The sequence below is a fragment of the Chaetura pelagica genome, unplaced genomic scaffold, assembly GCF_000747805.2.
Source record: "Chaetura pelagica isolate M959 unplaced genomic scaffold, ChaPel_1.0 scaffold142, whole genome shotgun sequence".
NCBI classification, from domain to species: Eukaryota; Metazoa; Chordata; class Aves; order Apodiformes; family Apodidae; genus Chaetura; species Chaetura pelagica.
In genome coordinates, this window is record NW_009952973.1 from 10,245,293 (window position 1) to 10,269,891 (window position 24,599).

Below are 24,599 nucleotides of genomic sequence, written 5' to 3' on the forward strand. Positions count from 1 at the left end.
ATCAAGGTATATAGTGTACCTATCGCCAAGTACTTTTAGGTACACAAGCAATAGAAATTTAAAGACACATAAAATAATTACTTCAAATGGACAAACTTAACAAATAATAATGAAGAACCTCTCTGTGTGTCAAACAGAATTTAAGAGTATAAATACAATTACAATTAACAGCACTAAAGCTATTCAGTAAGTGTTACACTAAAGCTACACAATCATTTCCCAGAATATCAGCACACTTATTCAATTCAGCCATATTAGGACCTTGGTACCAGTTGCTGAATGGCTCCCAATTATTACTCTATACCAACACCAGGTGTCAAAGATTTATTTTTTTTAAGTAATATGCAAAAGGCTTTTTTTTTTTTTTCCGCCCAGCAGTTCTTTAAATAAAACGTACAATAAACAGAAGGAGAAGTACTTGTTAGTCAAGTTTCTAAAGGTTAATTACTAAGTTATCTATACTGTAAGAAATTCTTCAGTATTGTTGGCAGCTGGAGTTGTGGGACAAGATGCAGTCTAGCTCTTCCTATGTAATTTCGGATACATAGTCGGCAGAGCTGACAAAGAGAAGGTGGCGTGGCTGCAAACAAAAAAGAATGGAGTTTTAATTGTACAACTTAAGCCAGTATTTTGTTTTACAAAAGTCTTGTACAATAACAGGATTCCTAAAAAGTTCACATTTTGCAAATTTGTCCTTTTCCTTCCTTCCTTTTCCTTCATTGCCTTTTTGCCCTCAAAGATAGAGACTGGGGCTGCTGAAACCTTATTAATAATCAGAGAAATACTCAAAAAAACAAGGTGAGGTCAGCAAGGAATTTCTGTTTTTAAATGCAAAACCTGCTCCCATAAATTACCTGATGTCAACAGCTTCAAAAACTGTTGTTTTGGTGTTTTTTGTATTCATAGGACAGATGAAATATGTACTGAGGCACTACAAGCTGCACTTCCAATGCCTCACTGCAACAAGAATGAGCAAGCAAAATACCTGCAGATCCTGGACCATATGTAGTGGTCTTAGTTTTCCCCCCAAGCCCTGCCCCCCCCAGTCCCTCAAAATGAACAGATTGCTTATCTGTGTTTCTCTGGGAAATAAAACTATATATGTTTCATTCAAACCAATTTTATTATTTTTTTTACATCTTTGCTGTGGCTTTCAGAAATCCTGCTAGCCTTGGTAATTTTGTGATAACCAACTGTTTTTAGAGGGGTTTTTAAACAGCATTCAGACTACAGAGATGTTTTCTGGAGGAAAACATTAATCAACGCAACTTGTCAGTTCAACTTTAAAGAGATGTACTTGGGTTATTGCAATACTTTTCTTCTTATTTCCTACCTTGTCTTGTGATTTCTTTTTACACTGTACATAGGTCAGTCTGAACAAATCCTGTTCCTTTTGGGATATTCTCTCTCTTTCTAAGGCAACAGACCTTTAAGAATTTTAAGGAACTCCTAAGCGTTGCATCCTACTTCTCAGGAGCTTACAGTTCAGTAAAGAAAATTTAAAACATGAAACTTAATATACTTTTTTGCCTACAATCAAAATAAATTGCTTTATATGCTTTTTTTTTTCTTTAATACTGGGACATCTGGTCAAAACTAAATATATTTTTAATCTGACATTGAAATATTCTGTTTCTTTTTAATAAGGTCTGTAACAGCCAATAAAATGTAGTTTTAATGTCTAATTCCAATGAACATAAGATAATACTTTTTCAACTTGTATAAATTCAGATGCTGCTTGGTCAACAGGTTCTGGCCTGAGACTAAGTATTACTGGGTGTTTTTATACTTAGAAAGGAGTTTACTTGAATGTTAACATCTTCATTTCATAAAGCACAATTTTAGTTTCTATAACATGGATTGTTTGGGTTGATGGGAGTTTCTTTTTGAGGGGCTCTGTTGTTTTTGTTTTTTTTAAGAATACAAGTTATGGTTGAAAAAACACACATATAAAACTTACCTTCATGAAGGAGCAGCATTCTCTCCACTAAACTACTTGGAGCAGCTAGATCAACAGGCCTCTGAAAATCTGTATTTTTGGCATTTATGTCTGCCCCAAATTCAAGGAGTAAGTTTACAATCTCTGTACTAGAATGCTGGGCAGCAGCATGGAGTGGAGTTTCCAAATGCTTTCCTTTCTGCACATTGGCACCTGGCAGGTAGATGCACAGAGATAGAAGAAGAAATTAATTAAAACTGTAATTGAGTAAAGATTATATTACTAAACAAACAAACAAACCAACAACACTGTCCTAGAATATGACAGTGAATTTAGCCACTTCACTGATTTTATTGTGTAGCACTACACCTATTCATATTAGTGTTTTGGGTTTTTTTTAATCCATACACTTATCCTAGTTTTTATTACATAAGCACAACTAAACTCTAAAGGAAAATAATTATAAAACGAAAGAAAGGTCAAATTAGGTCATGTAAGCATCGTTGTACCAAAGAATGCAGAATATGCCCTTCTGTTACTGTTTTTAATGTATGGTTGTATTGGAATCTTAAAATATGCTAATTGTTCTTCTGCAGTTCTTAAACATAAAACTCATGACATAGGACAGTTAATCATACAAGGAGACTGACTTAATGAGAAACTATTTAACTGCTTCCCTTCAGTTCTAAATAACCTGCAAGTTACTAGAAAAACAATTCCAGTGCAATGATGGCAAGTCTGTAATTAGTCATTTCCATTCATTGTGCTGCAGGACACACAAGCCCTGTATGTCACTACCTGAAATACAGCAAATGATCCTTTAGCTATGTTGATTGTGTCCCTGGACTTGTGCTGAAACACAGTGGGCCTCCAGTATCTCTTTCCCATTGATTAAATAAAGTGAAAATTAGGATCAAACGCCTTTTACCTTACTTCTCCCTGCAACTCAGCCTCTATGCTTTCTAAAATGATTGATCACAGCATGCTGAAGAATGAAAAAGGATGGCATGGCATTGCTAAAAAAGTTCAGTTGAAAGCTGAATGATTACTATAGAAAACTACTTCCTCAAAGCTGATTTTTAACCTTTTTCCCCTACAGAAAATGAGTATCTACCAAGCTGTAGTAGGTGCTAAAAATTTCCATTATTGGTCTTGCTTCCTTTTTCCCTCATATGCTTGCTATGCCACAAAAAAAAGAAAGATGAAGTAAGTTATTACAAGAAAACATGAATGAATTTAGAAGTAGAGCCCTGCAAGCAAGAGTTCTAGTTTCACTGATTGAGCACATCTCACTTCAAAGGTGAGTAGAGGATGCTTATTTTACAAGTTAAATCATGACATACCTGCATAAAGAAGCTTTCGAATACAATGAATCTGCTGTGAAACACACGCTACATAGAGAGGTGTTCCTAAATGAGGAAGATCTTGATCAACATCTATACCCCAGGATATCAGTACCTCCAGACATTCACTGTGACCTGTCAGTACAAAGAATGACAGAGTTTGCTTGACTTCAGTAAATGTCTAATAGGCAAAACTAGACACATTTCTTAACAGTCTTATTGTCATCTTATTCTTAACATTCTTACGCAGTCATCAACTGCTCCAAGTTTTCTCAGCAGGTAATTTCTTACCTCTGCTGGCTGCTTCATGAGTTGGTGATGGAAGACAGGATTCCCACTGAGCTTTGGCACCATACTCTAACAGGAGCTCTGCACATGCTGCACTGCCTCTTGAACATGCATTAAATAACGGTGTCACTCCATCAATTGTTGTAGCATTTACCTAGAACATATAAGATCTATTTAAGAAAAGAACCAAAAGAAATACAATTTTTTTAACAGGATATGGTAAGAAACTGCATTGCAAAACCAAAAAATTTACTGGTTTTAATAATACAGCTTAACTAATCAGTCCCTGTGTTACTCTCATCACACTCCTCAGTTGAAATTAGTTTACTATTATTCTTGTTAAGCTATGTTGAATAAACCAAAATACACCTGTAATACTAAAGAGCACACATTAACATCTGGGCAGCAAATAATTTTCAAAAGTCATTGCGTTTAGCTTGTGTAATTGCTACAGAAAATCTGTGTAGTAATGGGATAATGGGGACCTTCTCTCTGCAGCGCTGTCACGAATGCAAACTCCATATTAAATGTGAGGATTATGTGCCATTTTCTTTTGTGATTTTAATCTCCAGGTTGGAGTGATATTTCTCATGATGGAGACAAAGCTAATATTCCCAGTGTGATAGAATGAAGTAAGAAACTAGGAAATTTGTAAGGCCTAATAATACTAAACCAAGCAGCACAGGTATCACAAAAGGGACTCCTTCCAGGACTCTGGCCTACCCTCTTCCATGCTTGCCCTCAAGCCCATCAAAACAAGTAAAAGTACTAAAAAAATTCAGATAGGAAAATGAAATTTGTTTTTATAGTTTTGTCTATATTATCTACAGTTTTGTATCTTTAGAATGCTTGTGCTAACGGATGTGGAAATAAATTGTTTTTGGAAATATCTATGTATTTTTTTCTTTGTCTGCAATAACATAGACATATTCTACATGGTTCTCAAAACTGAATTGTGAGAACAATAAATATTTCCATCACAAAGATTAGAGATTTGAGAAACCATACATTTAAACCTTATGTCAGCAGAAATCATAGTGAAAGTGGTCTGTAAAGTCCCATTTTTGTTTTGGGATAACAGATAACTCCAACCTGTGTCAGGAGAAAAAAAAGAGAGCCAGTGCTTAGTTGTACTCAGACCGAAGAATCTGAAGAGCACACAGGTACAGTGTGACAAGAAGACATTCTGGAGGTATAAAGAACAGTCTCCTGCAAGCCACTCAAAGCAAGAGGAAACCCGTAAAGGAGAAGGACACCTTCCATATTTTAGAACAGAAATAATGTAATAAAATTCAGAGAGGAAATAAGGTTGGTGACATACTGCTAGCATATTCTCTCCAATTCATTAATCTGTCTCAGTGTCTGCCCAGCTCCCATATATCTTACTTCCCTGTTAGTGTTCTTCTGTTTGATATCTATTCATACACATATCATTATGTGGTTTGGTTGGTTGTTGTTGTGGGTTTTCTTCTTGTAACCTAACATGTCTCTAATGATGTTTCTTTGACTCACCTCTTTCCTTTGCTAGCTTTCAGATGGTAGCTTATGGTAATTAAAATGAGATCAACACAATCGATAACATGAGTAGAGAGAAATATTGAAAAAAGGAAACACTCTTACATTTGCTCCTGCTTCAAGAAGGATTCTGGCACATCCTACATGATCTCCTAAGCAGGCTTCATGAAGTGGAGTTACTTGGTCAATTGTTAGTGTGTCTACATTGTACCCCTAAAAAAGACATGAATGGCATATAAAGGTAATACAAAAGCTGTCTGGAGTAATTTTCTCACACTGCTGTTCAAATGATATAAATAGGCTTAAAACTCTACTTACAATAAAAAAAAAACTGAGCATAAAAAGAATCTGCAATCAATGTATATCAATGCAGACTACAAATTGTCATTTCTAGTTTTTTTAAATCAGAAAAAGGAAGTATAAAGAAGATGGAAACAGACTGCTGAGATGCACAGTGATAGAACAAAAGGCAACAAACACAAGTCAGAACATTGTAAATTCCAATTAGTTATATGCAAAAAAAATGCACTGTAGAGACAGTGAAACCCTGGAACAGGTGCAGAGAGGTTGCTGCATTTCCATTCCTGGTGATCTTTAAAACTCAACAAGCCTGAGTCTAGACTATCCTGTGATTCTATTATTCTCTGACATAAGGTTGGAAATATCTAAGCCATGAATTTTAGCAAGGAAAAACACTTCCTGTATTGATAAAATCATCAAGCCATTGAATTTTTCTGCAGTAGATGTTGTTTATTAGGAATTAATAGTTGCATCTATTGGCACTCACCAAACAGTGAGTATATATAGTATTTTTCAGTATTGTAGTAGGTAATATGAGAATACTGTAATACTAAAATCTATCAGTTTACCATCTCCCTTTGCTATTAAAAAATACATATTTTTTTAAATCACAGCTAGGCAAAAAGCTCAGTCTTTCAGTGATTCTTCCCCTCAAGAAGTATCTGACTGATTAGATCTATTTACCTGAGGACTTAAAGCAGAGGATTACAGAGGGAAAGACTGATATAAAAATTGGGGGCGGGGGGTGTAAGTTTTAAAACCTACAGATGAAGTATTTTAAATATTAACTTATATCTCATCATATAAAAACAACCTCTAAGCATGTATTGCTCTGAAAAATTAAAGTGAAAAAAGCAAAGCAATGCATACTAAAACTGGATTAATAATCTATGCCAATAATTTAAGTAACATTCACAATTAAAGGAATTTTAAGAACACAGCCTTCACCTGTGACAATAAAGTCTTTAGAGAAAGAAGACGTCCTTGACTGGCTGCCTCATGCAGAGGTGAGCGATCTGCCCAAGAACCTATGTAATAACAACATTTATTGAGTAAACCATATGAGTTAGAAGGATTTTGGAATGCATAGAGCAAAACAGAAAGTATAATGCACAGAATGAAGCCAACTGTCCTATGAAATTAATTTATGCTTTTTAAACTGTATTTTAAATGATCAGTTCCTAGTCAATAAATACTGCTCTATTATTAACTGTAAACATCTCTAATAAATTATTATGTGGTAGAGAGAACAGAATATTGATATATTTACTCTAGTAACCTGATTTAATAAATTAATGAATTGCTATATCTCCCACTTTTACTTTTGCACTATTTATTTATATAGAAATGTACAGACTTCAGCAAATTGATATTTGAACTTAAAACAGACATAAACCTTCCTGAAAAAATCCTTAAAAAGATGATGTACATGAAAATCAATACAGAAATCCTTGTTATGAGATTGGTCTGCAACTACTACACTAGAGCAAGGACAGAAATACTGTGAAAATCACACACAAAAAATTGCTATAGTAGAAATACAATATTAAGTTCTTATTCTAACAGGCTGTTAGGAATAAAACCAGTTAAATATGCTTAATATATAATGGTTTGGCATTTATTTTCATTTATTTATCACACCTGAATAAGAAAGGGAAAAAAAGAAACCAAACAAAACCTGGTCTTCACACACATTACCCTCCTTAACTACCAACAGAGAACCCAGAGTCATCCTGTGGCCCCTGGAAGCTGCTCTTTCCTCTTGGAAGGCTGGCCATGGACTGGTTGCTCCTGGCCAGACAGGATTGCAGGCATAGTGGATACCAATTTATTGTATGAATTTTGCAAATTAAGTTTTGAGAGATGGCAGATGAATCTCCAATGCGTAAACATAATAAATAGTGCACAATAATGGAAATTGAGATAAAACCTCCATTTTCCTAGAGGCGCTAGTGAATGAAACTAAAACTTCCTCAGAGGTAAGACTGTATCTTCTCACAGAATATAGAACTACATTGAGGAACTCAGCACTACTGGATGCTATTGAGGTCAAAAGCTTAGCAAAACAAAAGCACAGCTCAGTATTTTAATTATCAGAAGTCTTTATAAAGATGATCACAGACACTGAAAAAAACAGGAGACTAAAGCTTTGTAAACCTAATCTTAAAAATGCATGGAGATTTCTATTATGACAGAGTATCCCATATTTGTGAAGCTCCTTGCACTCCTTCATCTGTGGGAGTTGATGAACCATAGGCAAGATCCAGTTTCCAATATACTTTCAGAATTATTTGCACTAAGCATCTGCATGTACATGCACACATGTATACTTTTTACTTAAGGTTTATTAAATGTAATATTTTGCAATTCTTATTGCTAGTCAGAATAACAGCTAAAAAAACCCCATACACAAGGTGATTGGGATTTTAAGGGGAATTATATGACAAAAGCTGAGGCCAGAAATATGAAAGTAACCTGATTTTGAAAAACACCAGTATTTGCTCTGTCATCTAAATAAACTCGGATACATTTATCCTACTGTAGGCCAGAAGTATGCAATCACCATGAGAATTTTGACCAGTGCTTTCTGTAATAGTATCTGAACCAGCACTTAAGCTGTTCTAATTCAAATTAATTATATCCATTAAGTTCTTCTGCTGGCAGCTGCAAAGATTTTAAAGCTGTGGTTAGAGGTGCTGAAATTTTGTCTCCCTTTCTCTACAGATAAAAACTTCTCTGTCTTGACAGTTTAACCTACTCCTAAATTAAAAGGAGGGGAAAAAAAAAATAAAAGACAAAAAAAAAAAAAAAACAACTTACCTATTATATAGAAATACATCTAATACAATTTTATGTGTCATGAAGTTTTAATGCGCATTAAATGAACTCACACTTGGGATATTTTTGTAGCTGTATATAAGAATTCTGAATCAGAACAAAGACACTAGTAGGATCTGAAAGCAACATTTTTTCCACTTTTCTCTCCTTAACCTTCCCTAGAATCAAATGATGCCAGATCTTACTGTAAATTCTGTTTTACACCTAGGCCCACCTTATATTCATATCTTCATGTAAAGACATCCAGCAGCTAGCTGTTTCTGCTAAATCCATTAAATACAAGACGCTTGATCATCTCTACTAGAAATAACATCTATAAGCAAAATACTGCAGAAATATTTTGTGAAAACCAAGTCTAGAAAAAACCTTCCACATTCCCATTGAATTCTTGATAAACATAATAATTCATCATTAAATGATGAGGAGCAAGAATATGCTCAAAATAAATGTTTCATAAACATAAAATGTGTTTGTTTTTTTTTATTGTTGCCTTTTGCTAATCTACAAACTTGCTATGACTCTCACTTAGAAAGCATTAGCAAGAAAGTAAATGAGGGCAGCTTTTCATTCATTGTTGTCTGTAATGGCAGTATTAGCAAACATAGTCTATTTCAAAACTGTTAATGCATTAATTCCCTACTGATGTCTTCTCTGACAGATGCTGAATACAAAGTATCTCTGACTATATTTAGAAGCCACATTAGTTCCAACTTCTCTGGTGTATAGTTTACCAGGAAGGACAGCCTACATTGCTTTGTAAACACTAACAAGAAGGAATAAATATATTCACTGTATTAACAGGACAAGTTTAAAAAAAATTACAAAGTATCATACAATACCTAAATCTCCATCTCCCCATGGCACTTCCAGACAATTGTAATTATAAATCTTACTCATTTCTTTCAATCTGGAAAATAAAAAATAGAAATAATAAAAAAAACCCAAACTGTTTTTGCTAGTTGGGCCTGCAGCTATGTTTGGAAGAAGATGAGCAGCTCAATGTAATACGAACTTTCACCCTTCAGTAAATGCAGCTTTGAAGAGATGAGTGTTTACAAGTTGCCAGTTTATTTTCATATGCTGAAGGACATTGGCCGTTTTTGTTAATTTTTCGTATTATTTTTTCAACATAACAACTTTTCAAAATGCCAGGACCTGTGCATTTGCTTTCCAAGACAGATTAACTGGAATGTGAATGCAAGAGAAACTCACAGTGAAATCACGAGAACCTTGAGCTGATTAAGAACTGCACTAAAAACTCCTTTTTAACATTATGCAGTGAGGCACATAGGTTTGTATCCCCAAATATTAGCATTAGTACATGCATTTGTAAGGGAAGCACTGCCAAATGGTCATATCTTATTTTACTATTTACATAGTTACTTTACTATTTAGTATTTACATATGTTATTTTACTATTTACATACTTAGAAAAGAAATAAGCAAAGATGTTCTGAAAATCCTTAAAATGCTATTTAGGCCATACAGCGAACTATGTTTTTCTTGTAGCTGTTCACTATTGCCTCAATTATCTTCTAAACAATTCTTTGGTTGATACATTAGGGTTTTGATAACTATTCTCAGCAGTGAAAAAAACCCAAAATGGGTATTTGCTGTGCTGAATTTGGTCAGTTTCTAAGTTAATATTATCTTCTTCAAGTTTTCCTACAGACTTCACCCTATATCTACCTGCAACTACCTGTGAGTCATTCCTGCACTTATGATCATCATAGTATTAACAAACCAAGTAAAAACATTTTCGTATAAGTCATTAACTTCAGTCATCCCATCTTTTTGTTTCTATTTCTAAAAATGTCTGTACTCTTAAAAGCAAAACAAAACAGTGCAAAAGGTACATTGAAAAGTAAATCAAGGAGGACTGGAATTGAATGGACATCTTCTCACCAATGGCACTGGGAGAAGATTTATGCCAGGGCTCAGCACTTCAGAAAAATACTGCTCTAAGGGTAAACAGATGGTGTCCCAGTCCTCAGAAGAAGCAGGATCAATGGAGAAGAACTGAAAATACAGGCCTGCCACAGTTCACTACTGGGAGATGAGAAACATGGACTATTTGGAAATATTGTGGTTAAAATGTATTTCTGCAAAACTAACAAATGCTATCTATTAAGCTCATTGCTGTGACCTTTTATTCCTTAAGATGTATTCTGAGTAGTTCAGTTTGTGGCAACTGAAGCAAAAGATGGGTTCAAAAACTATAACAGAAAAACTGTAGCATTGTAGTCCCAAGGATCAACAGGCTCACTTCAGTTGTTTAAACTGTCTGACATTTTGTATATGTAATTAAGGTCTAACAGATTTTTATTGCAGCACTGTAAAACTACCCACTTGTCTAAAGCCCTTGCAGGACAAAGAAGTGTATAAACTACTTAACTGATATTTAATGTTAAAAAAATTATTGAAAATACTAAGCCAAGGACTTAAAAGTTAAGAAATGCATCTGTGGTGCTTAACTGTGATTAGATATGGCCAGCAAACCAGAAGCCACTTCTTTTTACAAAATGAAATTCTATCAGTCAACACTGAAGAACTCCAAAATAATCAGAATATAGCTTAGAGATTATTAAAATACATCTGAGAGAGAAGATGTAGCTCAAGTGGCATTTAAATATTCTATTTCAATATTTAAAATAATCTTTGTTTCATATAAAAGTATATAAATATATATGCACATAAATATATAAACATATGCATAGAAAAAATGAAACCTTGATTGGTTCAAACCAATATTCTTTCCAGTGTTTATCATTATACAGACTGAAAATTTCGGTATTTCACTCCAAATGCAAATGCCAACCATTTCCTACTCTTGAAAACTATACAAAACTATTTTTTTTCCCCACACAGTTCTCTTTATGATGCATCCACATTACGTGACCCCACATTAGTTTTGTCATTCCAGTATTGCATTCAATGAATGTGTTAGTATTCACATTTTATGTATCCCCACCTCTATTAAGACCTCACATTCTTTAAGACATGCTATCCACACTAGAAACTGAGTATAACATTGTTAATTTTATATTTCCTTTTTCATGGTATTCTCCCAATAAAAAAAAAAAAAAGAATACTTCAAAACCCTTGCTGAGTCTATCTTCATTGTGTCATTCATTCATACTATTTTAATCACTAAGGAGCTAAAAGACAAAGAGTTTTCATGCTTAGATTGTAAAACCAATATAATTTCTTTGTTTCTCCAGAGTACTTGTGCACTAGAGTGTACACTGAAAGCATAGTTTAATTATGGTTATGAGAGCTTAGAGCTTCTGAAATTTCAGCCTTAGATAATAATAACCATGATCAGCCAAGAAACTTTCAGGTTAGAGGGTTGGTCTTAAAACATGTAAATGCCACACCAAAGACAAGAACAGAATTTATTTTTAGGGACATTATCCTTCCATTCACTACTAGTCTTTGCAACATCAGGAAAACACAGGGTGTATTTTTTCTGACTGTAAACCTAATGCATTCTCAGAACATCATCCATCTTGCACATCAAGGGAAGCAAGGACTTTGTGGAAAAGTACAGCATGAGACTACATTGTCAAATATAGGTTTACAATGCATTAGAGGGTCAAACCAGTGCGGCACAGACAACCTTACTTTTAACAATTCCTAAGTCATGAGTTCTTCAGCATTGCAATTTAATATCCTTTTCACATAGAAACATGAGCCACTAAACTGTATTGAAAAACCTAAAAAAACGCAACTGCAATATCGAACCATACCTCACTGGGCTCCCAACAGGGGCGACATCATGCTACATGAAGGTAATGGTGACAGTGGTGGCAGCGGCAGTTGCTGCTGCTGACCTTGTGTTGGGTCTTGCACACACAAGATGATGTGTGTCAGGCCCCTTCTCCCATTCCATTAAAGCTCAGCACAACTCTCCTCTCCATTGCTCAGGGACAGTTTGCTTTTTCTTTTTTCTTCAAGGATCAACAATTAGTTGGGTATTTTTCTAGCTGAATGTAGCTCACAAACTCTGTGTGCCATACCTAGAGCACCAAGGTATAAAATCACATCAACCTTTACATTCAGTCATCTGTTAAGACCCACATAAGATTTGATTGGAGTATGTGGAGCAGATGGTAGCACTCTCAGGCTGCTACTATTTCCTTGGGCAAGTCACTAAAACAAAGCAAGGGTTTTCAGTGGCCTTCACAACTAGGTGATGGAGGTGACAAGGTGATGGAAAAGATAAAAGGACATTCTGAGCTGAGTTCAGACTCTGGAGAACTTCGGCCTGGAATAATTTTGCCTCTCAAATGCAGTCTCAGTCTTAATCCAAACTACAAGTAATCTTCCCCAAGCTGTTCTCAGAACTTTCCATATTTTCTTAGCCTGCCAGAGAGTGAATGCAACACATGACCTAAACTCTAGCCTTAAAGGCAGTACCCACATGGGCAGCAAAGCTGTGCCGAGTGTGCTGATTTTTCTACATCCACGAGATTTTTAGTAAAATAGCCTTGTCTGGACTCCCAAGCCAGTAGGCTGAAGGCCTTTTCCTAGCCTGACTCCACACTTTCACCCTTCTACCAAATCTTAGCATGACATATTCCATCCTCTGCATCACTTTTAGTCCATTTTCCAAGCTGCATGTTTAATTACATACTGCATTGCAATATTACTTTCTCTTCCTTTGCTCTGGAAGTATGCCTGAAGAACAAGTCAGGTTTGGATACTTCCAGGGATGGGAACAGAGAGGGAAGAAAAGAGCCTCCTTCAGATTTTATATTAGATAAACCTGTTATTCAAGTGAACTGCAACAAACAGATGTCAACACAAGTGTCTCAGTAATTCAAGATGTCTATTAATAAATATATAGTCCAAGTTCAGCAATCACAAAGAAGCTGTAAGTAGCTGGATTATGTTAAGATGGATTTTTCAGAAAAATTTACTTTCTATATTTTACTGTGATTTTAAAAATTTCCAAATCTTGTTTATTTTTTTAGAAAAATGGCGAAAGAGTCTAACTCTGAACCATATCAAGGAGTGGCTAGTGCTAGCACTGATAAACTTTTGTAAAATTTCTTTCCAGTTTAAGGGATAATGTCCTAGTTTTTTGGGAACTGCTAACATAACTAGCTGACATGTTCATAAATAAAATTACTTTAGATCAGGAAAACTTAGCCCAATGAGTGAACAATATGAGGCTAAAAGATACACTGCATTTTAAAACTGATTAATAAACATAACCTTACAGTGCCATTACATTGAAACAGTTACTTAGAAAGCTATAATTAGCTGTTGCTTAAATTCTTGAATATTGCTTAATTCTAAGTACTAGAAATTAGCAAAGGTATTTTAAGAATAACTCTGATTTCTGTAACATACAGCTACATTTTACATGGTAAACGAATAATTATTTTTATGCACAATATATCAAAACTCTTTTCTGTCTCCTCCTTTCCTTGACTACTTTCTTATCTCCAGTTTGTAATCTGTTATATTATCAAGAATTGCAAGTTGGATTTCCTTATTTTCTTTTTGTTTCACTCTAAGCCTTATTATAGTCAATATTGATTAGAATTATGATCAATCTTTCACAAAATTCCTATTAGACTCTTCCAGTTACTCAAAGCTCCCTTTTACATACTTGTATTATGAAAAAATTACGAAAATAGAGCACAGACAATAGCAGTCCAAATCACTTATTTTATAATAGTTTTTTCCTCACTGCTGAAGATGTCAGTGTCCAACAACTTAAATACCTCTTAAGTACTTCTCTGTGCAAACCTCTACAATTATATCTTTGTCTTTAGTGTCTTAGTACAGCACAATAATTCTGTCAACTGTAGTTCCTCCATTGGCTCCTATTTCATCTACCTATAAGCTTCTCCTTACATATAAAGTTATATGTAAAGTTCACTCTTCCCCCTCCTTTCATTACCCAGTTCCATGTTGTAAACAATTAGCCTTCAGTATCCAGTTACCTTGTGACACGACAGCAAAAGTCAGGGTAAGTCAAGCCTTAAACACTTGCATAAAACAAATAGGGCAGATAAACATGAAAAGGTATTTCAGATCAGCTGATAAGTGTGCAGAAACAACAAAAATAGCTTCAACAGCCCTCTGTTAACCCATGCAAGACAATGAAGTGCCACAAACATAAGCATGCATTTATCTTACAGCTAGAAAAAAAATCTAAGCATTTTAGAGCTAGAACATCGTAAATTGGGTCAGCTTAGCATATTTCAGTACACGGTTTCTGAAATGGCTGCTATACTAACCTTGGCTGGTCAGAATACCCCAGCTAGCTTTTCTTTTCGCAGGACACTCCCCTATGCTTTCTAGGCGTCTTTTGGGGAGATTCTGGCTCCTCTGAACAGCAGTGTTGTTTGACATTATTTGTTTCTCGAGGAAAGTCTGTCTGTCATTGGTGCAGGTAGTCTGGTCTGACGAACATCCAGAAATAGTTTTCTACTACTTTTTTTTTTTTCCTCCTTCGGCTTTTTCACAAAGGATCTTTCCGTACTTACTGTAGAATGGCTACAACGCTGAAATCCATTCAGCAACATTTACTAGCTTGGACCAGTGAGTACATAGTGGGGGAAGGGAAGGACTGCTCGAGCATTTTCTATTTTTAAAACAGAGAAAGAATCAGCTTAGCTACAGCATGAGTCTTAACTATTTACATTATTTAAATGGGAAAAAGGTGTTAATTTTTTAATCACTTAACAAAATCAGAAGAAGATTTTTAAAGCTTAAATATTCAATGCTTTGTTGCTTGAATAAAAAGCAACCTAAAACAGGAAAACTAAAACTGTTCTATCCCAATGGCAGTTCTATCAATAATAGAAACAATGTTACTGAATCCAGCTTCACTCACATGTAACTTGCAGTAAAGAGATGTTTTGGAATTCAGAAGAATCCATAAAACTATGAAGCACTTCTGGGTTTTTTGTGGTCTGTTTAGTTTTGTTTTCATTAAATGGGGAACAAAGATTTCCACAGATGTCAGCTAGAACCTGCATCTTGAATAATTAAAAGCATGGTCTGACAAGCAAAAAACCACATTTCACTGGTTATTTTTAAAATCGGATCCCATTGTAAAAGTAAGGCTTTAGTCTGGTCAGAAGAAGCACAAATCAATTTTTTTTTATTTTTTTTTTAAAGAATAACCACAAAAAGGAGGGCAACCAACCAAAAGCAATTTTTTGTTTGTTTGTTTGTTACTATGTATCACACTGATAGAAAATAACAAACATAAAATTCATCCCTAAGATTTCAAAATTATGCACAGGTACTTAATGCAATTTTCTATATCCCCTCTTGTTTTTCTTAAAGGTAATATCAGAGGCAAGATTATACTTAGTTAGGATAAGGGAAAGAAGAAGAAGCAGCAGCTGTAAATTTCACCTTGAAATTACAGCAGATGAGAACTGCCCTACTGAAATGGCAGTACACTCTGTACAGAACAGGAGCAGATGGGCTACTGCGAGTTTCGCAAGAGAGACCAAAACTGCCCTTTCCCAGACATCATGCTACTTTCAGAAAGTTGTTTTCAATACTTATCTAGATGAATGAAACAGAATAGCTCACAGACTGAAATAAACACTTCTATACATCCAGCAATCTGATTCAAGTAAGTCTTGCACAGAGCTTTTGCAAAAGGACTCATTATAAAAGGGCATATTACAAATATATAATTTTAATCCTAGAATTACTTGTTACATTGTAGTGTTTTATTCAAGGGAATAAATACTAGAAGATTAATTTACAAGAAAGCTTACTATGGACATGTATACATGTATCTGCGCTAGGCAGATGGCAGCGCTATTCTCCAGGTGAGAAATAACCCATGAAGATTTCTGTACTTGTCATGGCTCTGAGGCTCATCTCAGTTTTACACTTCCTCTTCATTTGGAATGAAATCCCAGGACTTTAAGGAGAAGGTGGTGAGGATTGGGATCAAGCAAAGCATCTGGTATCACACATCAGGGATTGACAGAGGGCTCAGAAGACAAAAGACCTACATGTTTTTGTAGGAGTTTTGTGGGTGAGAATGTCAGCTGAGAATGAAGCTGAATCCCTCTAGAGGAGTGGTACAAGCTTGGAAGTAGTTAATGAAACTTGCTTTCCACAGATATTCCAGCCCTCATTCTCCCTTAGTAGTCTCAGAGGTGTGACTTGCAGGAGCAAGGAAACCAGCAATTCACATAAAGCTCCCATGGCCTCAAAGAGGAAGACCCCCAGGGGCACCAGTCCAAAGAACTGCAGAGGAAGCAATGAGCTACCAAGCAAGTTAGCCTACCCCAAAAATCTGCCATCTTCAAGGCAAGGGTACTAGGAAAAGTGTCTCTATTCCATAGACAGTTGCCACTCATTACTATTAAGTTACTTTGAATACTTTGGAGGACATAAGAATGCAATCTATAAAAAGATGCACTATTTTTTTTTCATGCTTTGAAGAAGGCAAAGCTTATCCTACTCAGGACTGTAGAAAAAAACTTCTAACTAAATTCTGCTAGGCATAAACATTTAGTCTCCAGGCAAAAGCCATTAAAAAGTACTATTAAAAATGTACATAAATACGAGTTGTTTCAAGGGAAAGCTAGACCACATCAGAAATCAACTGGAAATGTACTAAAAATACTACTTGAGATGTTGATACATATAGGGAATGAACATACAGGTAAAAATGTGGATTAAGAACTGTCACTTCCACCTGCTCTTGAGATTTTTCTCTATAGAAGACACTCAAATCTGCCGGAAAACCTATAACAGGAATCTAAGTAGATATCCAAGTATGTAGAAAATACAGTTAGCCATTATTTTCCCTCCTTTGGCAAACAAGCAATTAGGGACCCTATTTAGATTATAATTATGCATGGAAGTAATGCAGATATCTGCATAAAAGCAGCCAGAAGACAGGGCAGACACTACCCTTCTCCTGAAGATTTTTAGTTGTTAGACCTTGTATCCTTGGATGCTGGGAATTAGAATGAAAGATTGAGAAAAGACTTGAAATTCTGATAAGGTAAAGTCCCCCACAGAAGTCCAATATGGAACAATGATACATTTACTACATTTCTTGGCTTGTGGATTTTCAATGCGTACCTGCCAGACCTCTTCATGCAGACAGGCAGTGGTAGTACAGAGTATTTGCTAACACATGGGCTAGAGTAAAACACATTTCACTAGTCATGCTGGTGAATCTAGCCAAATCAGTTACCAAGCAAGCCTGGGCTTCAGATATTTACAGAGAAGGAAGACACAAGGCCTGAGAACAGCAGTCAGCATGGGAGTGTTAAAGAGCCCCACAGATTGAATCTGCAGCCAACTACTGTGAAAGAAGAATCATAAAGAGAGAGATCATATCCGTTGTCAAAAAGACTCCAGACATACCAAAGAGTACATCCACTAGTGCAACAGATGCAGCATGCCACAGTGGATTTATAACCAACCAGCCAGTATTGCTGCAGTCATGAACAAAGGTCAGTGCTTAGGCACGTAATGCATTCCCCCAAAGCCATTACCATCTACCCCTGGCAGGAGTTCACTCACTGCTTGCCTGCATTGCAAATGTTTGAGAACATCCCCTACAAGAAAGGAGCTTGAATAGCAGAACCCTGGCCATAAGCAGGTCTATGGCTGAGGGAAGGAACATCACCTTCAGGGAGCTATGCTATTTTGGTCTTCTTCCCCTCTTGTCTTATGCCCCACTGCTGCAGAAAGGACCAGTGCAGATGGTACGTTTGAGCTTGTCCCAGTCCAGTACTGGAGGTTTCTAACGGCTTTTCTGTAACAACTGTTCCTTCAGGCCTTGCAGGCCAAATGCTCCAGGATTATCTTTCAGTCTTATTTCCATGCACCTTTAAAAACCCAGGTTTTGAGCTACATCAGAAATCATAATTTTTCATTTTGTACTTATTTGTGGTGCACAAGGTTATTAATCCAGAAAAATAAAGAAATTGATTGATGAAGAGGATTTCTAAGTGATTTAACTTACGACTGTGCACATCAAGCAAGCCAACAGGACCCAGGTTGATGACAAGTTAAGTTTGACCTTCAGAAAAGTAACATTTCAAGGATACAGAGATAAACAATACTGATCATAAAATACAGGGTGTGGCAACGCTATTCTCAAGAAGGTCCTGATAAGTATAGATACAGGTAGGAGTAAAAAAAAACAACCACTAAGGAATCCACATGGTAGGATGTCTCCATTTCTTTCAGGGAAGCAAGTATGCTAACAGGCTCCAGCAGACATATTCATTAGAAGTTTCTGTAGCCTCAGAGATTTTCCTCAAGATGAGGAAAAAGTCAGTACTTGACAACAGATGTGCTTGGTTTGTGTTGCTGCAAATAGCAACAACATGGCTCTGGCCATGCCAGTCTCGTTGCATCATCCCTTTATGTTTCAGAGGAGAAAGGTGCTGGTATCTTGCTAATATGTGGTGTCGCTTGATTCTAAGTAAGTGTCTTATTGAAATTTATTTTGACGTATGACTCTTCTTTGGTAGTTATTTGTCATACTAGGCAAAGCCTTCTAGCATATAAGTGGAGGTGATCAGCTCTATCAAAAAATCTCCCTTCTGAACTTTCAAAAAAAGAACATTAACACTATCTTAAGCATTTCTACACTTTTAGCTTACATGCTGCATATGAAAAACAAATGCTAAATGTGGTGCCTTAAACCAAGTGGTATGGTGAATAGGTATGCCATACAATATTCCTGTCATTACTAAATGAATCTCTATTGTATCCAGGAAGCTAGTAGAGGTCTTATATGGCTTTTATTAATAGAACTGTGATCTCTGTGGAATGCAAGTTGAGAAAATGCCTCGTGCCTATCTTCCCTACCTAACAACTGTTGTTGAGTGACAATATCAATTGCAACTTGTTAGAATAAAATAGGAAAACTTTGCTCTAATTATTCACCACAGTTCAAAATCTAATCAAGCTTTCCAAACAGTAAATCTCTAACAGTGAAACAGCATTACTTCCTATTTATGAGTTGTATCTAATGGACCAGTTTCTTGGGTTCACCCAAGCAGCATCCTGTGTAAAAGAAAAATAAGGCTTCACAGAGTTTACAAGTCTTACAATCATTAAAGAAGATGGGGCCTTCAGTCTTGAACTACCATAGTCTCATGGATGGCTTAATTTAGGGTAAGTAGGAATAACTAGAGTAAGGAGCATTCCTACCCTGCCTGGCCCAGGCAGACACAGCAGAGACAGGTAGCTCAGAACTTGCTATGTTCGTTCAAGAGTAGATTTATTTTTTTTTTTTAAATTTATTTTTAAGCTTAGAAGAAATCAGAAAATATTCATTTCTCCAGTTCTGCAAAAACAGTATAATATATTTTGAGAAGCTATACTCAAATACTGCCTTCAAATAACTTTCAAATATTAATTTAAAGTAGTATATTTATGTATATAGTGCAAATTTTTGCAAAGAGAGTTGAAATAATTAATAATTAAAAATAGGATATTAAAGAAAAAGCCTCCTGTTCATATCCAGCAACAGCTGTACAAAAGGCTGAGTTATTAACTCTTCATAGGTCTGGAAACACAGCGAGAGAACAAATCTTACTGTGCTGATCACTGTCACTGCAGATAGCCTGCTAAGGAGCTAATTATACCCCAAATTAATTTGCAATTAAGTTCATTTCTGTAGGTCAGGTTGTGGGGTACAGAATTACGAAGTTGAATAAAGATACACATGACATGAGTTTTTCCATAAAGAAAGAACTTAATAAAAAGTTGACTTTTGCAAATTTTCTATCATAATGAATAAATACATGTTCACTTCAATACAATAAAAATAAATAAATAAATAAATAGATAAAGCTAGGCACCATAATCTATTTAAAATACAGCTATAGTCCAGGATTGCAAGGCATTTAGCTCGAAAAAACTGGTCAGTTCCTTTCAGTTCAATGGAGCAAGTATGTGTATATGAGTGTTTACAAAACCAGTGCCAAAGTTAAAAATAATCCTGTAAATGGGACCTTTGTAATAGAATGGATCCCTTTTTCATGTAATTCTTTAATGGCAGCAATACCACTGACTTCACTGAAAAAATAATTAGATTCTGACAGTGTATTAAGACATGGGCTTTTAATCCACTTTAAACAAATATGAAAGACTGCATAGTCCTGTCCTGGATTTGGTGCTGCTCAGTTTTTTAGTATCGTGTATGACAGAATATTTTTATAAAATAAGTACATGACACTCAACTGCAGGTGCTGCAACTGCTCAGATAGAAACAATTCCAAACAGACTTGAATAAATGAATAAACTGTCTGATACCAAGAGCATGAAGTTAGCTGAAGGTCAGTACAAAGTATTACAATTAGGAAAAAGCAAACGCATAGTACAGCAACTCCGTTTTAGCATGAGATTTATAGTAGGCTACAGATTATATCCTTAGTTCTTTACTGTTGGAGGAAAAAAAACAAACAAACAAATGAAAAAAACCCCAAGCAACACAATTCCAGGAGGTATTATATAGGCTATCATATATGTGGTACATGACATAACTGTTCCACTTCTACAGAAGTAATAGTTCCACTGGTTGTACTACTAAAGTATCAGCTGGAGCACTCTGTTTCACATGGGGAATCAGACATCATTAAAGATGTCAATGAACTGTATAAGAACTGGCACAAGCCCAAAGGAGAGCAACTACAGTAATTCTTGGTCTAGAAAACAAGACTTAGAAGGACAGACTAGGTGAAATACTTCATTCTAGAAGACAAAACCAGCAGAAGAAGGCAGATGCATTATAATAGTCTTTAAATGAATTGCTTTTCATATGTGGAGAATAACTTACAAATAACTTGATAATATTTTACGTATTTAGTTTGCAGAAATAAAGATCTTGGTAAGTCTTGGGGGGGATGGAAGCATTCTAGTAATGAGAACAGCATAAGGACATTGCAGAAATCACTATTCTTAATGATTTAAAAAGCAGGTTAGACAAACATTTGCCAGCTAACTCATGTAGATTTGATCCTAGAGTGTCCAAATTACCTCTCAAGGTGCCTTTCAGCTATAGTACAGCACACAAGAAAAATTTTACTCAGACTTCATCTGCATAAACAAATCAACTTACAATTAGTAGAGATTTTATATGCACTTTTCTGGTCTTAGCCAATGCTGAACACTGATCTGCTTGTTATATTTCAATGCCACATACAGAGTATAATAATTACTAATTAATTATTGGGACACTCCCTATCCAGCTGTTCACATGCATATGGGAATCCAAAGAATACATTTAACACAGTTGATTGGTGAGTGTCCGCACTGGAGAAAAAAATATTCCTGCAACATTAAGGAACAAAATATGACTTGTTTCACTACTAATATCAATAAGACCGCGGTAGGCAGATGACACAGGTAAAGCTGTCTCCTTGTATTCAGCAAAGAATAAGCCACAAAACAAAGTAAGTCAGCTATGAAATATGTGATCCCAGAGCCTCAAATCCTGTGCTGACCTATATATCTTCAGCTTGATAAAATAAGTTCCATGAAGTACTACTGCTCAGTACCTAAAATGTCCTCAATTATACAAGCTCCATAAAAGAAAGGCTTATTTTAACTCAAGAGCTCAATTCAGTAAACATGAAATAATGCCTGTCCCTAGTAGCAATGGCACATTACTTCCAAGGACTCTTCTTCAAAACTGTAGCACTCTATCCTAGCCAAGCCCTTACAGCAAAAAGTAGCTTTGTCACATTGCAAGCAAACTGAAAATACAAGCATTAACATAATTTTAAGAGTACATAACCAGCTTAATGCTAGAAAAGAAAACCTAACATTTCTTCTTATTAGAATTACTTACTGATACACTATAAACTTGAAATAGGCAATGATAAGTACTTTTCTGTTAGGGCTTTTTTTTTTTTTTTTTTTTTTTTTTTTTTTTTTTTTTCCTGAGGCTTCTCTATTGCTTAATGAAAGACACAGAACAGGATGACAACATTGGAGGATACTCAGTATTTAATTTTCTCATTTAATACTACAAGCTGTAGCAAACAGGATATTTTGTTACATGGCAGTGTATACTCTACTGAGCTATCTCTGTAGTGTATTTCACAAATGTAAACAAACCAAACCCCGCAGCATGGTATAAGCTGGGACAGTAACATGCCCCCTCCTACAAACATAGAACAAAGGTATAGAAAATATGAGATAAACCAGTAATTTTGAGGTACCCTATTTGCATCCCAAAGAACAAGGATGTGTCCTGTTGATCATGACAAGCAGCTGAATTTGAAGATTATGTAATATTAGCTGAACATGTGCTTAGTACTATTGCAAATCGAGATGTGAACACTGTGAGTCAAGGTTTAAGAAGTGCAGCTTAAGCAGAAAGCAGTTGTATTAACTATTTTAGCAGACCAATCAGAAACCAGAAACTCTACCATATGTTTAAGACTTTAAATCAATATAATCCTCTGCTTCCTGAGCAAAATAGTAACCTGCAAGAGTGACAGATTTTCATTGTTTGTATGGGTCAGCTACAAGAACACTGAATATATGTTTATTTAGATACAATGGTTCAGGCATTTTACCAATGACGAAATTAAAGCCTCCTGGATTCAGCAGCAGGTAACATTGTAGACTATTTACCTTCCAACCTGATACATGTTACTCCTTTCCCTCTAGTTCTTGCCAGTCTTTCCCTTCCTTAGTTAGATTGTCGGTCTTCCCAGAACTAGCTGCCTTAGAACTAGCCAACAGTTTTTGACAAAAAAAAAATAAATCTCAATTTCAGTTGAGGGCTGCCACATTCACTGTATTTCTGCCAGTGGAATAGACAGTCAGTCCTTCCCCTCTTGCTGTAATGAATACACACATACACACACCTCCATACATATCTATCTATCTGTATATGTACACTCACACACATTATTAATAGTTCCAATTATGTGATTAACATACTTACATGTAAAGACCCAGGGTTTCAGAACTTTCTCATAAATGGTGCAGAGAACATCTAACATAAATCCACCTCAAATAAGTCTTCTGCAAAACAAGCTAATTCCTGCCTTCAGGTGTAAGCCTCTCTCTCTGGTTTGCAACTTCATATACATTTTGAAAAAAAATATTTCACATTTAACATTTGTCCCACCATTGAAAACTGAAAAGTTCTTTACATTTTAAACTGTTCATGTCCACATCTCTCCAGTTTTCCCCTTTGAATCTAATTTGGGTTATTTCTTCTTGTTCACAGTACTTAGGGACAAGTGGGGAAGTGATAAGAGGTGAGACAAGTCTTTGTGTTCCATCACCTAACTCAAACCTGATGCCATACCAGAATACAAGGAACAACAATCAAAGACAAGCAAAGCAAGAGGGATCCCAAGTTGAGCTAAAACATGGTTCAGTCGTGCACTAGGGCACCACAATTGAGGAGAGGAAGTTTTCTGTGTTCTGTGATCCAGAAATAAAACTGAACGAAAATGGTACTGGCTCACCACAGTTAAGCTTGGGTGAACAGTAGTGCTCAGCTCTGCCAAAGTTCTGCTTGAGCAAACAGAAAAAAGAATTTTCACAAGAGTTTTCAACCCAGTAAAATTTGATGGGTTTCCATACAGATGCCCTAAAGCTCACCCTGACAAACAGTAAGCTTCCTGATACGTGCCAAGACACTAATTCAAAGTACAGAAGGACTACATCTTCTCAAAGAAATTATTGTAAGGAAATTTTAACTTAATCAAGAAGTAATTCTCATAAATACTTGGACTAGTTTCACTAAAGCGTTACAAAATAATCACATGCCAAGTATGTAAAATTTCAACCACAAATGGGTAAACGGGGAAATCTTAGAAGCAATTGGGGAAATAGTCTTAGTTTGGAAAGTATTTGGCAATCTTAAATATAGCCATCTTAAGTACAGGCCTCTCAGGACATTGGCTGTAGTACTTCACTTTGATTCTGAACTTAATAACCTAAAAAATAAAAATATAAACCAACAACCTTAAATAACCTAACACTCCTTCAAATAATTTTTCTGAAAAAAATGCAGCCAGAACTACAGAAAAAACCCCCAACATTCACACATACGATTTGACAAACTGATTAAAAATGAGGCTAGCAGATAAATAATTACTTGGAAAAAACCCTCAAACAGTAACAACAAAAACCCCAAACAGTAGCCATAAGATAGTAAGTATAAATATACCTTGTCCTTGAGGAACTCCATAAAATTCAGCAGCTATCCTTGCTGCTTCCTTACGGTTTCCTTTCACAATGTAGAAATGACTAAGGATAGCAAGGCTGATCTTCACAAAAAGCTTAAAACAAAAAAGTGAAAGTATAGTAAAGTACACATTGGATAGCTGCTGGGCAAAAGGGCGACTTTCTTCTATGACAGTCATTGCTGCAGCAAAATC

At 35.6% G+C, this 24,599-nt stretch overlaps 1 protein-coding gene across 2 annotated transcripts; it reads right to left on the reverse strand.

The window, feature by feature from the left end:
• On the reverse strand, window positions 1-24,599 carry ASB5 (ankyrin repeat and SOCS box containing 5). Of its 2 annotated transcripts, none has more exons than XM_009995956.1 (7): window positions 14,478-14,743; window positions 6,334-6,413; window positions 5,191-5,298; window positions 3,574-3,724; window positions 3,283-3,417; window positions 1,961-2,152; window positions 1-580 (listed from the first exon to the last, which is right to left on the reverse strand). In XM_009995956.1, the coding sequence occupies exons 1-7, from the start codon at window positions 14,590-14,592 to the stop codon at window positions 453-455; spliced, it is 909 nt and encodes a 302-aa protein (XP_009994258.1). In that variant the 5' UTR covers window positions 14,593-14,743; the 3' UTR covers window positions 1-452. The 2 variants fall into 2 exon arrangements, with proteins under 2 accessions (XP_009994258.1, XP_009994257.1); XM_009995955.1 differs by lacking the exon at window positions 14,478-14,743 and adding an exon at window positions 24,389-24,599 and having other exon boundaries at window positions 12-580.

What these genes read in the sequence shown, in the direction of transcription:
- ASB5 (XM_009995955.1), bottom strand. Translation starts at nt 24,584, where the DNA reads ATGACTGTCATAGAAGAAAGTCGCCCTTTTGCCCAGCAGCTATCCAAT. An exon ending in TCATGAAGCAGCCAGCAGAG is followed by an intron (nt 3,418 to 3,573) that starts GTAAGAAATTAC and finishes TTGTACTGACAG; the next exon opens with GTCACAGTGAATGTCTGGAG. An exon ending in AATGCTGCTCCTTCATGAAG is followed by an intron (nt 581 to 1,960) that starts GTAAGTTTTATA and finishes TTTTGTTTGCAG; the next exon opens with CCACGCCACCTTCTCTTTGT.